The sequence below is a fragment of the Danio rerio genome, chromosome 5 (genome assembly GCF_052040795.2).
Source record: "Danio rerio strain M-AB ecotype USA chromosome 5, GRCz13ab, whole genome shotgun sequence".
Taxonomy (NCBI): domain Eukaryota; kingdom Metazoa; phylum Chordata; class Actinopteri; order Cypriniformes; family Danionidae; genus Danio; species Danio rerio.
Genome location: NC_141025.1, coordinates 24,329,250 through 24,345,139, shown reverse-complemented (window position 1 = coordinate 24,345,139; position 15,890 = coordinate 24,329,250). Strand labels below are relative to the sequence as shown.

At 34.5% G+C, this 15,890-nt stretch overlaps 1 protein-coding gene across 3 annotated transcripts in view; it reads left to right on the top strand.

Moving 5' to 3' along the window:
• Positions 1-15,890, top strand: part of nlgn3b (neuroligin 3b) — a 67,333-nt gene that overhangs the window by 46,419 nt on the left and 5,024 nt on the right. For all 3 annotated transcript variants that reach the window (XM_087252567.1, XM_087252568.1, NM_001166334.1), the window contains 2 exons: positions 3,616-3,801; positions 14,562-14,686. In XM_087252567.1, coding sequence (XP_087108693.1) covers positions 3,616-3,801; positions 14,562-14,686 — 311 coding nt within the window. The remainder of the gene's footprint in view (positions 1-3,615; positions 3,802-14,561; positions 14,687-15,890) is intronic.

The following is a 15,890-nucleotide window of genomic DNA, read 5'->3' as shown; positions in this document are numbered from 1 at the left end:
CATCAGACACAGCCAGTGTGCTCGAAACATTACCGCTGTGAGCTTTTTTTTTAAGTGAATAAATTTGACACTTTGGCGTACACCCAGTTGAGATTGATGTGCATGCTGTTGTTAAATGATTTTTCTTACTGTATAGAACGCATTGAAAATCTAAACTACTCACTGTGTTAAAAATGGTCTGAAAATGCAGACTTACAACATGATAACTGTAACAAGGTTCCAGCATCTTTAATATGAGCATTTATTTAGCAACAAAAGCAATGCTATAATAACCTTCAGTATAAAGGCCTGTCATGGTCTGCAATTTTAACTAAATCACACTCAGCACACAAGTGTTTTGTTTATGTTTGGAGGGCTGCAGAGTGTGTACTTGATGTGTTGCCATATCCCTTTAATATAAGTGACGCTGATTAAACACCATTAGCCTTATGCGGTCAAGTTTATGGAGTTAAAAGGACTTAAAAACCTGATTTGATTTGCTCACCCTTGACTTGATCCAAATCAGTTTTTGTTCTCTTGAACACAAAGGAAGTTATGTTGAGTAATATTAAAACCTGTAGCCAGAGACTTCTATAAGAATGTGTTTTTCCTATATACAGTAGATGTAATAAGCTATGTTTTCATCCAAAATGATGTGTTACTATGTAAACTAAACCTTACTTTATCATGAATTAATATTGAGTTAAGGCACATGCTAATCATGAGCTAACTTTAACAACAATATTAGTCATATGAATATGAATATTACATAAAAGATGTGCGAATAAACCAGCGTTTCCATCCAACGAGTCAAAGAAAACAAAATCATCACTTCCTGATTAACTGGCGCTAAATGTCAACAATAAAAATGGATTTTGCTGTGGTAGGAGAAGCTGAGTCAATCTTTTCTTCATTTAATAAATGACCTTTAGTGGACAATGAATGTGTGTTATTTGAAGCTGCAATGCAGAGTAAAGACGCTTAACAGTTCTGGAGGTAATTAATAATAATAACACAATTAATAATAATCAATTAATAATATAATAACACATACTGAAATGGTTACGACATTTTAGAATGACCAAAGCAACATTTCAGATGTATTACAATGTGGTCAGCCAGCTAGTCACATGACTGTTTTAATGCGCATACTGGAATTTGTTTGTAATTTAAAATTGTTTCTATTGTGGTTATGCGCATCTTTTCTTATAGAACAAAAAGTTTATCCTACTCAGTTATGCGCATACATTTTTTATGCGCATTTTTAATCCTTCAACCGATTTTTTTTAATGCACATGTCATAAAAAAGGTGGATGGAAACATAGCTAATGGTTACAGGTTTGTAACATTCTTTGATATAAATTCTTTTATGTTCAACATAACATATATACTGTATGGTTTGGAACAAGTCAAGAGTAAGTCAAGTGATCTTTTTTTGGAACTATTCCTTTAATGATGTAAAGCATGTTGAAGTATTTTTACCGTGTTGTTGTTGCATATTTATTTATGTGATAAGTTTATTATGGCTTTGTTCTTATTTGTGTTTCTTTTTGTTGAATTTCCTAAGGTTAGGTACAGGTTTAGTTGTACTTTTAATGTAGGTTCAACGTTAGTCATAAATGTCAAATTAAATATTTAAATTATTAGAGATGTAAATTCATAAATTAATGACAGATGTACTTACACACAGTTTTGAAACTGTGACTACATCTAAAAGTGAGTACCTTGTTGTTAAATACCATAGATATTTATATTAGACGTCATCTACGCTATTGTTGTCTATTGAAAGAAATGTGCAATAAAGCCGCCATTTTAGTACAGGGTAGCGCTCCTTTGAAATGAATGGGTAGTGGAGTACTGGCCATCCAGAGCCAGATATATATATATATATATATATATATATATATATATATATATATATATATATATATATATATATATATATACATACACACACACGCACACACATATATACATATATCTATAATTGGGAGTTTTCCTGGTGGTCAGCATGCAAATGTAATTTTATTTATTTTTTTGATTACAAAAATTATAATTTTACATCACTTTTCTACATCAATGGATACAGTTGAAGTCAGAATTATTAGCCCCCATTGAATTGTTTTCTTATTTTTTATATTTTGTCCAAATGATGTTTAACAGAGCAAGGACATTTTCACAGTATGTCTTATATTATTTTTTCTTCTGGAGAACATCTTATTTGTTTTATTTCAGCTAGATTAAAAGCCTTTTTTTAATTTTTTAAACAGCATTTTAAGGACAAAATTATTAGCCCCTTTAAGCTATTTTTTTTTCTTCACTTTCAACAGAACAAACCATCATTATATAATAAATTTCCTAATTACCCTAACCTGCCTAGTCAACCTAATTAACCTAGTTAAGCCTTTAAATGTCACTTTAAGCTGTATAGAAGTGTCTAATATTATTTACTATCATCATATAAAAAAAGATAAAATAAATCAGTTATTAGAAATGAGTTATTAAAACTATTATGTTTAGAAATGTGGTGAAGAAATCTTCTCTTCGTTAAACAGAAATTGGGGAAAAAATAAACAAGCGGTCTAATAGTTCAGGGAGGCTAATAATTCTGAGTTCAACTGTTAGTGACCGCATAGAAATTCATGACAAAAAGCATGTGTTCGTGTGCATAGATATGTATTATCCTTCCTCCCTGTTAAATTTAATCTGATCTGTGTCCAAAAGCACCCCACCTCTCTCCCGCTTTCTAACAGAGGGAGCGATGCGTTTGTGAATGAATCTCTGTTTTAAAAGACTTGTGGGAACCAATGTTATCCCTGGGTCTATCCATGTGCATATTCCCCTTTCTGAACTATTTGGAATATAAGATTTGTAATATTCAATATATTATGGTGTAACGTATGCACATTGAGGCGCAGGCACTGTTACCAGGCACCCTTATAAATTACTTCAAAAACTAGCTTTACTTACTTCACTTAGCCAACAATAATACAAGTTTCTGGCATCAGCAGTCTTGTTATCATATTTCATTTACATCGTTTGCTGATTTGATTAAACAAAACTAGCATAAGCCTAAAATTTAGAGCAAGTTAATGCTACTTTGCCTTTTGGTCAGTGCAGTAAGTGACTGTATGATCATCAATAACGCTACTTGTTTCGCTCAAAAGTTTGTAACATACAAAAACATAAAAACTAAACCTTACTTATGAAATGTTCTGCCTTTGTGCTTTGTTTTCTTTGTTTGCTCGTTACAAAAGTCCAGCATCTTCACATTGGCTTGATTATTGCGGTTAATTGGCATTTGTTCTGTGAGCACTGTACAAATGTGGCGGCAGTATTGACACATGCTTTGGGTCCGTATGTATGTATGTGATATCTAGTGTATATATCTATGGTTAAATACATTCATAATAAAATAATTCCAAAGCTTCTCATACAAAAACGTTTGCAGTTATTAATATAATCGATAATTCGTTTGGTGAAATCTATTAGGTTTTTCCCTGTACATATTTGATATCTTGGTTTAAAATAATTCTCTGTAAGCTGCCAGACCACACATAACTGTTTCATTGTCAAGATCACTGACGAGTAGTCATTTTTCTAATCTCTATATCCTCTTTTTCATTTCTCTCTCAGGATTTTTAAGCACAGGTGATCAGGCGGCTAAAGGGAATTATGGTCTCCTGGATCAGATTCAGGCTCTCCGCTGGATCAACAAGAATATTGGATATTTCGGTGGTGATCCGGGCCGCGTGACCGTGTTTGGCTCAGGAATTGGAGCGTCCTGTGTCAGTTTGCTCACTCTGTCACACCACTCTGAAGGTCAGATATCACACATCTCGAATAAAGTTTAATGTAAAAAATGTTATGTTGATACAATGTATATTTAAATCTGCATCATGAACTTGAATTGTAAGTGTATATATTAAAAGATATAGTACTATAGCACTAATTATACCTGCACTAAGCTTTAAGCTAATGAAAGGTGTGTCCGGTGTATTTGTGCGGTGTGTAAATGCTGAGACAGCTGCCTCTGCAGCCATGACCACTGTCACATCCCAGTCTCCGTTACCACGGTAATCTCTGCTGTAACCATGGTAACCGTCTCCTGCCTCATCAGCCGTATCCCTCTGCTGTGGGCCTCAAGTGTGTGTGTTTTACAGAGATCACAGCCAATCACACACACCTGCAGGGATATTGATCCTACATCAACGTTTTGCTTCAACGTACAGTATTGATAACACTCTGTCTCCTCTACGCTACGCATCAATCTTTCTCTGTCTCACTGTTTTTGCACTGCCACTGCGTTTTATACATGCATTTGCTTGAATACATATTTTTCAGCCAACTGCACATTCGTTCTCTTTTCCTTTTCCTTTATTAATCAAGGGTCACCACAGCAGAAATAACCGCCAACTTTCTTAAATACAAGATCCACCTATAATGCTATCATGTTTTTTACAGTAATGGGTTATTTTCTGTTCTTCTCATCTGAACACACTACTTGAGGAGGCATGGCGGTTTTAGACTCTGAAGTGAATGCCCACTTGTATGATTGGCTTACAGTTGCTAACAGGACAGATGTGTGTCTATCAATGTAAACATCTGCGTATGTTTTTCTTTCATATATAATTTCTTCTGTGGTTTAGGTTACAAATGCTAAAACGCTGTATTCTTATCAGGTTATAACAGACAAAGTACACTGTAAAAAATTAAGGCAGTACAGCAACAACAACGACAACAACAAAAAAAATTTGAAAACATCAGCTGCACTGACCTAAAACTATTTGTCAGTAATACGAAAAACATTTAGTTGGGTTAACATAAGATTATTATTTTTATGGAGAGGTGAACTACTCTGTAACAAAACTTTTTAACTGGGATGCCTTAAGTTGAGTCTACACAAAAACATCATAATCCTTATTTCCTTTTGCTTTTTCTTGTTTACTCAAATTTTGAAACCATCAGCTGCACTGACCTAAAATGTCTGAGGCTGAGTGAACACAAAAACGTTTTTGGAAATAGTACTAAGTAGTACAAACAAACATAGTTCAATTGAAAAAATAACTAAAAAATAGAGACTAATGTTAACAAAATATTTATTAGACACAGTGTTAGAAACAGTACTGGAGGCAATACAACAATTCCAGTAAACAAGGCAAGGATCAAAACATGGCAGCACAAACAGCAAAAACCACTTTGTAATACTTCACAGGGAAAAACAAGACTCAAAGAGTGTGTGTGAATGAGGTGTCTTTATAGTCCTATAATCATGATGAGCTTCCATCATGAGCTTCCAACTCTGTGTGTGTAATCAGGAGGAACCACAAACAGGTGAATTATAGTTTGAGCATTTGAACCGTCATTTAATTAATACAGGATTTTACAGAGTTGTTCATGAAAAATACATTTAGATTTATTCGTTGATAATTAAGGTGTTTGATTTATCATTTGAGCAGTTGTTTTGAAAGTTTGATTTATTAGTTGATTTTTTTAGGGATTTAAATTTTTATTTTTATTTTGTTAGGAAAAAACTTCCATAAATATATATATATACATAACACTTAAATTAACAGTCCACATGCGCTATTTCTTTTTGTGAAGCGAGCTATAAATGTGAAAATTCTTTCTGCAGCTGTGACCCCCGGAAAAAAAAAAAAAGATAAATTACTAGTGAATAATAATTTCAAGTTATGTTAACATTATTGCAGTAGTATTTTGTTGTTAATAATAATGACATTAATTGTATTATTAGTGTTACTATTATTTTTGTCGTTGTTAATGTTAGAAATACTGCAACTTTTATTTTTTCAAGTGAGGAGGTCTTAACTCAACTTAAAGTAACAAGTTGGCAGAAGTTGCTCACAAAACTAATCTTTTTAACTTGATGAAGAAATTGTTGATTTAGGTTTAGTCAAGTGTTAAATGTAGTTCTACAGACATATTAACTGATTTTTGCCAAACTACCAAAAAAAAAAACAAAAAAAAAACAAGTAATTTCAACTTTTTTCAAGTTGTTTTTTTAAGTTAGATTTTTTTTACAGTGTAATAGTGAACGCATATTAAAATCAGTTACTGACTTGAGTGCAACATTTGTTTTTTAGATTCAGCTGTTCTGTCCAATTTTGTCTTGTTTGTGAAGTAATCTGTAAAAACAACGGCATAAATGAAGGATCAATTCTTACTGATGCAGCCTGGATCTTCATTTAAAATGAAGTTCATCTACTCTTTCTAAATGTTTGGATCAGAAGGAAGCCAAGGCAAAAACTGTGTTTTTCCACAAATTGGCACTGTAGGAACAGACATTGATCTTCTTCTGTGGAGGCAGAGTTAAGCCACGATGTTATATAATAAAGAGGCACATTCACAACCTGTCGTTTTGGCAGATTAGCTACAATATGAGCGGTTTTTAGACTAACAAAAAGGTTTTGAGTTCTGAAATTTAAAGGATATTTCATGACACAATGGCCTCTTGTGTACATGAAAAGATTAAAGGAATGTCCATCTCTCACTTCATGACTCCTTTAAATTCTAGTATCTAAATTCTGCAAGTGTGTTCTCAGAAATCCTCTGTAAGACAGTAGTTCTGGCTTTGTCCAAATTGACTGTCACTACCAATTTCTGCGATTATTTCTAAAGCAGAAGAGTCTCCACTACATTTCTTTTGTATGTGGACTGCAGGAGTAGGTCATCCGTGTTGAGCAGACATTAGATTTCAGTGTGTGTATTGTGAGGTCAGGAGTGGCAGATTGCTCCGCTACTTCTGCTGTATCATTTATGCAGATGCTCAAAAGGACTGGACTCTAGCCACATACAGTCCTTTATTTTTTGTTAATACACTGATTCTGAGTTATTAAGATTTAAGCTCTCTTTAAATTATTTCCAGTCTTCCAGACCAAGGGAATATACACTATTGCTCCAAACAATTAAAAATCAATTTTACTGTTGACTAGAAAAGCTCTTCTGCAGACAAGAATAAATCTGCATATTGATGTGGATTCGGTTTCGTTCTGTATACTTAAATGATATAGATTAAATACAATTTTCTACATGGCAGCAACTAAGGAAATGAGCAATTTTAGAGAAAAAACAGAGAAAATGATATATTTATATTATTATTTATACATTTTGGGAAAATTATATATTATATATATATATATATAATTAAAAGTCTAGATTATTCAATGTTTTTTGGGATTCTTATGCTACTCCAGTGTTTCTCAATCCTGTGTCTCAACACACTGTACATTTTGAATGTTTTTCATGTAGGATGTTGTTCGGATTTGGCAACAGGATATCCACACCGTATTCTTCCATGATGGAGTCAATCTAGAGCTATATATACTTGCAAATTAAAACAAAAGTTTTGCAAACAAAAAATAAAGTACTATATTTTTAAGAATTCAAAATTAATTTTGCTAACAAAAATTAAGAACTGCAAAGAAAAAAATTAAGTTTTAAGAAAGAAGAACTACATTTGAAAACAAAAAAAGAACTGCAAAAAAATCAACAGTGCAAAAAATACAAATATTTGCAATTTAAATATATATATATATATATATATATATATATATATAAATTTGCAAAACATTTTTATAGCATTGCCTTTATAAAACCCGTCCAGTCAATTGCCATGTTCATTTTGATTAGTTTTTTAGTCAACCGTGAGTTTATGATGCTGTTTTCACTTAGCACTTCACATTTCTGTGCTTTTCACTTTGTGGCCCTGATTTGACAAGGGGGCGGAGTCAAAACTTGGCCATTTACTGCAATGGACCTGCCTCCATTTAAGTGATGTCATTACCTGGAGACTCAGTATCACCGAGGTAATCTTACAGCCCAGTAGGGGGCGGAATGCAACTATCATTTGCTTGCCAACCGCCATAAAACTTTAAAAGAAGAGAAATAAAATGAAATTATCAATAAGACATAGGCTGCGTCCGAAACCGCATACTTCCATTCTATACAGTACTCTGAAATCAGTATGTGAGGCGAGTAGTATGTACGAATTCAAAGAATTTGAAAATCAGTATGTGAGAAGTACCCGGATGACTTACTGCTGCCGAGATTCTGGAGTGCGCATCCCATGCATGCTGCGCTATCCCATGATGCCCTTAGAGCAAATTCATAAATGGGAGTTCTTTTTTTTTTTTTAAGCCCATAAACAGTGTATACAATTTATACAAACAACAACAAATAGGCAGAACAATCATATTTAACATTGAAGAAAAAGAAGTGCAAAAAAAAAAAAAACACTTTTTTTTAATAAAAAAATACATATTGAAAAAGCTAAATTTACTCAAACATAGGGAAAGAGCCGCAGACAGTTTAAGTTTTTAGAGCCTTTTTGTTATGAGACAATTAGATCAGTGAAAGGTATTGTTTAAATTCGTTCTTCATGATTGGCAGTGAAGCGACGCAACAGACGCAGGTAGGTCACGTGACCATGACAAAATGGCGGATGTAGTACGTCTAAATTCCATTCATACTGCTCACATTCATACTGTATAGAACACACTTTTTTAACGGCCGAGTAGTATGTTTAAATTCAAATGCAGTACCTACTGAGTGGTAGGTGGTTTCGGACGCAGCCATACCTTAACTTCTCTCGTGTGCCTCTGATCAGCCATCCTTCTGCTTCTTCTTCTTTCAAAGTTTTATGGTGGTTTGCAATCAAATGATGATGTAGCTTAAATGGAGGGAGGTCCATGCCTGCCGTAAACGCCAAAGTTCCCTTGACTTCGCCCCCTTGTCAAAAATGTGAAATGTGAAGAGAAAACAGCATCGCAAACTCACGGTTGACTAAAAAGCTAATCAAAATGAACATTGCAATTGATTAGATGAGTTTTGTAAAGGCAATGCTATAAAAATGTTTTGCAAATATATATTTTTTATTGCACACAAATATATATATATATATATATATGCAATAAAAAAATTCTTTTTTTTGCACTGCTTGATTTTATTGTTTGCAGTTCTTTTTTTGTTTGCAAATTTCATTTTTATTTCTCAAAACTTTATTTTCCTATTGCAGTTCTTTATTTTTGTTGGCAAAATTTATTTTTCATTTTCAAAATTTTTTGTAGATTCTTTTTTTCTTTTTTCTTTTTCTTTTTTCTTTTTTTTGCTCAATACTTTATTTTGACTCCATAGTCTTTTTGGGACCTCCTCAAAGATGAGATATGCATCATCTTTTGTAAACTTAAGTTTATATTGTATTTATTTAAGGAGGTATATCATTTAACACATAATAATATAATTACACATAAAGCTTTCTCGTGCTCAAGTAAAGAGCAATGAAGGAGGTGGGACTAGGGAACAATGCACACTGTGTAGGGAGGTGCCAGTCAGAACACAGTCTAAATCATGCGAAATATGCAGATCGGTGGTGTGAGAGGAGGACCAGCATTGAGAAACGCTGTGCTTCACTAACATAAACTGCATAATCAATTAAAGCAGTGCTTTTATACTGGGATTCCCCAAGCTTCTTTGATATATTATTTAGATTGCATAAGATTTTGATCCGATCATCTAAAACCCATCTCAGTAGTAGGTGTACATACACAAGGCCTTAGAGCCACATTAGCTAACAGCTTGCACCAACCCTGTTTTGCTTTTTAAAAAATGCTAGCAAGGTTTACTGACATATAAAAATTAGATTAGATGAAAGAGCAAGGACAGATTTTATTACATTTATTTGCTGCTGTCCTTATTAAATATGTGATTGTAAGAGTTTCCTTTTTAAGATGCAAAATGTAGGCAAAGAGTATTTAAATAAATCATGGACACCACAAATAAATCACCACAGCAGAATGAACCGCCAACTACTCTGACATATGTTTTACACAGTGGATGCCCTTCCAGCGACAACTCAACACTGAGCTGGGAAATACCCATATAACTTTGCTTATATTACAAAAAGTTATCTTTTTTATTTCTCACTGCTTGTGGTAGATTGTTTTGGTCAGACTGTTAGCGATTTTTTAAATTACACAGTATTTACCTGTGAACTGAACTGTATTTTACTGCAGGATGGTTATCCAGTATGTCACTGTATTGTAAGTTGTACTGTACATGAAGTTGGCATGGTGGTTAGCGCTGTCGCCTCACAGCAAGAAGGTCGCTGGTTTAAGCATCGGCTTGGTCAGTTGACATTTCTGTGTGGAGTTTGCATGTTCTTTCCATGTTGGTGTGGGTTTCCTCCAAGTCCTCCGGTTTCCCCCGCAGTCCAAAGATGAACTAATTTGGCCGTAGTATATGTATGTGTATGGGTGTTTCACTGCATATAACATATGCATTAATAGTTTATTTAATTATTTATGGAATAGTGGTTTATTTTGCTGTGGTGACCTCTGAAATAGAGACTAAGCCAGAGGAAAATGCAATGAAATGTATATTGTGCATCAAAATTACCTTATATTTTACAGTAACGATAAAATACATACTGACAATACATAAACAGCAAGATAAATGGAGCTGTAAAAACAGTATTTTTGCTGTAATAGATTTACGGTAAGTTACTGGCTGATTAACAGTGCTTTATAATAGCTGGCTACATCTCCATCCCCCAAAATTCCAACCCCCATCTGGTGGGCATGTTTTACACCCAGTAGGGCTTCCCAGTAGGATATGGAAGTTGAACTTGATTCTCCACTGTGTCCTGGTATTCATTTACATGATTCAGAGCTGATTATGGAAGCCTTGTTTTGGCTGAAATCCCGATAGAAGTGAATAGAGCAGAAACGTAATGCTCATTTCAGCCTTGGTCCTGCTGAAGCAGTCGGGTGTGAGAGTCTTGCTCAAGGCCACATTGCCGATGACTCACGGCTCGTGCTCTGCGTAGAACATCTGAGGATATTGATGGGCATGATATTGTATTTTAGGCCTATCGAGTTCGGGATTAGTGTCTCTGAAGACATGCTAGCTGCCAGATATCTGTGTTCGCTGTCTCTGAGGGGATAGTTGAGTGTGAAGTTTTAAGCCTAAAGTAGGCGCTTTTTTTACGCATACGTTAGCATATGCTCGCAGTCCAATGCACAAAGTTGCTCTCAAAGTATTTTCCATTCGTTAGTGTACACAAATTCAGGCCTTCAAAATGTGTGCACTAAAAAGATTCTTCCTTGACCAGTGTCTGTACTTTTTCTCTCTGTTATGAGTGAATACATTATATTTGTAAAGATATATTTTTATTCCCTCAAGCCCTCACTTGTATTCTAGGCCTCTACTGTTTTTGTCTATGTTCTGCCTGCTTCATTTCTTTTCTGACAATGATTCAACAGTTTAGCTCAGTGCTGACACCTTATAGACAAAACAGTTAAAGGGATAGTTCACCCAAAAACTGAAAATTCTGTCATGTTTTACACATCATTCACTTGTCACAAACCGGTTTACATTTGTTTCTTCTGTTGAGCACAAAAGATGTTTTTTTTAATTACTGAAAACCTGTAACCAATGAATTCCAGTGTATTAGTGTTTCCTACTATCCTCAATGGTTACAGTTTTCTAGCATTTTTCTAAATAACTTATTAATAATTGGGTGAACTATTCATTTATTTACTTTCTAAAGCTCGTATGCATTTTTGCTCTACCTTTTTACTGAAGTCTACTTTCACTTGGCTTTGCAGCTGACTGCGCATGCACAGTTGTGAAAGTAACATTAAATAGTTTTACTTTTTTATTTTTTATTTAAACGACTCAGAAAAACTTTACTATATACTCGAAGAGGATGAAATGAGTGGTCTAACCTGGCTGCAAAATATATGTAAACCATTAATATTGATTTATCAACGCACTTGCCTTTACAATCTACACGTTTTAAACTTGTAATTATGATTATTTTTAGAGATATTGTCTGTTTTCATTTCGTTTTCTCATTTGCTGTATGTTTTATTATTATTTATTATTTTATTATTAATTTGATGATGTTAATGCATTACATAGGCTATTTTATATGCATATCTAAAATGCTTTGGCATTCAAGTTTGCTTTGAACTTAAAAGAGAGAGAGAAGCAGATTTGACCTGTCAGTGGGTGCACATGGCTCCTGAATAGCATAAAAGTAAGAAAAATTGTGGATGTTTTTTATACTTTAACCAATTAAAAAGATAATTAATTCATTTTCTTTTATAGCTTATTCTCTTTATTGATCAGGGGTTGCCACGGCAGAATGAACCGCTAACTTATTCAGCATATGTTTTACGCAGTAAATGCTCTTCCAGCCACAACCCAACACTGGGAAACACCCATACACAATCACATTCTCACACATACACTACGACCAATTTAGCTTATTAAATTCACCTATACCGCATGTCCTTGGACTGTGGGGGAAACCAGAGCACCCGTAAGAAACCCATGCAAACATGGGGAGAAAATGCAAACTCCACACAGAAATGCCAACTAACCCAGACGAGGCTCGAACCAGCAACCATCTTGCTGTGAAGCGATCTTGCTACTCACTGCGCCACTGTGACGCCCCTGAAAAGAAACAGTGTCATAATAAATAAAAATATTGTTCAAAGAAATTAAATTATGTTTTGTTTGTCATATACAGTTAATTATTTATGTAATGTGGGAAAATGGTGTGTTTCAATTTGGCTACCACTGCAAGTATATTTCAATCCCTCGGGAAGCATTGCATTTATCAGTATATAAATTTAAATAAAATTCCCTAATATAATGTGGATCTATGACTGTGCAACCATTGAGAGTGCTGATAGGCTCAGTCTGCTAGATTATGCCTTATCCCTATGTCTTAATAATAGTTTTGAAAATGACCTGTTGTCATTCATTCATTTTCTTTTCGACTTAGTCCCTTTTTAATCTGATATTTCTCAAATGATGTTTAACAGAGCAAGGAAATTTTCACAGTATGTCTGATAATATTTTTTTCTTCTGGAGAAAGTCATATTTCTTTTATTTTGGCTAGAATAAAAGCAGTTTTTAATTTTAAAAAAATCATTTTAGGGTCAAAATTAATAGCCCTTCTAAGAAATATATTTTTTCTACAGTCAACAGAACAAACCATTGTTATACAATAACTTGCCAAATCACCCTAACCTGCCTAGTTAACCTAATTAACCTAGTTAAGCCTTTAAATGTCACTTTAAGCTGTATAGAAGTGTCTTGAAAAATATCTAGTCAAATATTATTTACTGTCATCATGACAAAGATAAAATAAATCCGTTATTAGAGATGAGTTATTAAAACTGTTATGTTTAGAAATGTGCTGAAGAAATCTCTCTGTTAAACAGAAATTAGGGAAAAAAATAAACAGGGGGGCTAATAGTTCAAGGGGGTCTAATAAATCTGACTTCAACTGTATATATATAAATATATATATTCAGTTATTCATACAACAGGATATTCTGGAGGCCATAAAAGTTTTGTAAAAAATAATGAAAAATGCTTTTGTTGAATGGCACCTGGGCAACACAGTGGCTCAGTGGTTGGTATTTTTGCCTCACAGCAAGAAGATCACTGTTTTGAGTCCCAGCTGGAAGTTACGTTGGCCGTTTCTGTGTGGAGTTTGCATGTTCTGCGGGTGCTCATGTTTCTCGCACAATCTTAAGGCATGTACTATTTGTGTACTGTGTGTGTGTGTGTGTGTGTGTGTGTGTGTGTGTGTGTGTGTGTGTGTGTGTGTGTGTGTGTGTATGTGTGTGTGTGTGTGTGTGTGTGTGTGTGTGTGTGTGTGTGTGTTTGTGTGTGTGTGTGAGTGAATGAGTATGTATGGGTGTTTCCCAGTACTGGGTTGTGGCTGAAAGGGCATCCGCTGCATAAAACATTTGCATAAAATAATTGATGGTTTATTCCACTGTGGCAACCTCTAAGCCAAAAGCGAATGAATGAATGAATGAATGAATGAATGAATGACAGCTTTTTTTTAAAAAGGCAAAGAACGAGTTAACATCATTTAAATGCTCTGCTGATCAGAAAATTCCTGTCATGTGCAAGGTTTGCAAACCCAAGCATACATATAAATCCTAATGTATACTTTAGGCTTTATATGAGCAAACAATACATTCATAAATACAAAAATCCACCACACGCCAGATGGGAGTTAAATTTCATGGGTTAAAGCTCAAGCCAATTGATGATATTAGAATATCAAACTGAGAAGACTAAGCTAAGACTGCAGATGAGTATGAAATGGTTTTAGTCTGAATTAATCAACAGCCTTAATGAATCAAATAAATGATTTATTTGAGGCTTTCAAAAACATGAAATATTTGTTTTTAGATAAGGGAAAAAAGTCTCAGAAAATCAATTACCTCTCTATTCAAACACTGCACTGAACATATTATTTGGCAGATGCAAGAAGAAATTACCTGTCCAGCTCATACTGGCACCTCAAATGAATCTCAATTAATAACTGCGAATGAATGACAAAAATACACACAGAGATGGCATTCACCATTTTCTAAGAAGCCTGGATGCGCATGGACCCGTCTTTCATGACAAGTGAAGGATACTGCAACTCTGCCCTTTGCGGATACAATACTAGCATAATTACTGATCTGGAATATTGACTTGGCATTTACTGTTTTATTTTCTTCTGACATTCTCTGTTCTCTCTCTAGGTTTGTTCCACAGAGCAATCATTCAGAGTGGCTCCGCTCTGTCCAGCTGGTCAGTGAACTATCAGCCTGTGAAATACACACGTCTCCTCGCTGAGCGCGTCGGCTGTAATGTCCTTGACACACAAGTAAGGGGCTTGTTGTCGTTTCTTTTAAGCATTCTTAGTTATTATCATGACAATGACAAAGCAGTTGTGGGGGGTTTTTGTTGTGCAGAAGCAAGTGAGATGGAAATAAAAAGCCAAAAACACATCACACAGCTGCACTCAAATGTAGATTATGAAACATTTCTTGGTATGTTTTTAATGCTTTTGAAAGAAGTCTCTTTTGCTCACCAAGGCTGAATCTCTTTCATCAAATATAGAGAAAAACAGTCATATCGTGACACACGATTACAATTTAACATAACTGTTTTCTATTTTAATACATTTTCAATGTTTTCCTGTGATGGCATAGCTGAATATTCAGAAGCCATTACTGCAGTCTTTGGCTTCACATGATTTTTTCAGGATAGAGAGTTCAGAAAAGGATTCATTTTGCAGAACATTATAGATGTCTTCACTGTCGGTTTTGATCAATTCAAGGCATGCCTGATGAATAAAAAGATTAATTTCTTTCAAAAACACTTTGACTGCTCTCAGATATTGGAATGGCAAATGTCTGAGTTTAGTCTGTGACATTTGAAAAAATGAAAATTTACACACAATAGTGAAAATAAATGATATGCAAGTCAATAGTTAGCATCAACTGGTTTTCAACATTTGTAAACGGGGTTAGAAAGTCGGGGAGCACTTTTAGCTTAGCTTAGCAGAAATAACAGAATCGGATTAGACCATTAGCATCTCATTCATTCATTCTCCTTCGGTTTAATCTCTTATTTATCAGGAGTCGCCACAGCAGAATTAACCACCAACTATTTTGAGTAAATGTTTTACGCAGCAGATACCCTTCCAGCCACAACCCAGTACTGGGATACACCCATACACTCCCACATTCATAACCATTAGCATATCACTAAAAATGTTCCTATTAAATGATTTTTCTATTTAATGCTTCTTAAACACTTCTGTAGTTACAGTATTTACTAAGACCAATGGAAAACAAGAAGTTGCTATTTTCTATATGTCTGTGAGCTCCTATTTCAGAGTCCAGACTGTTGTAAATGTGCTCAGAAATACATGAAATTGTGGGTAAATTACGGGAGTTTTCAGGGGGACAGAACAATATGGGAGATGGGTCTGAAATACGGGAGACTACTGGGAAAAACGGCAGTGTTGGCAGGTGTGACAGAGATTTCCCTGTATTTCGCTGTCATAATCGGGAGATCACAAT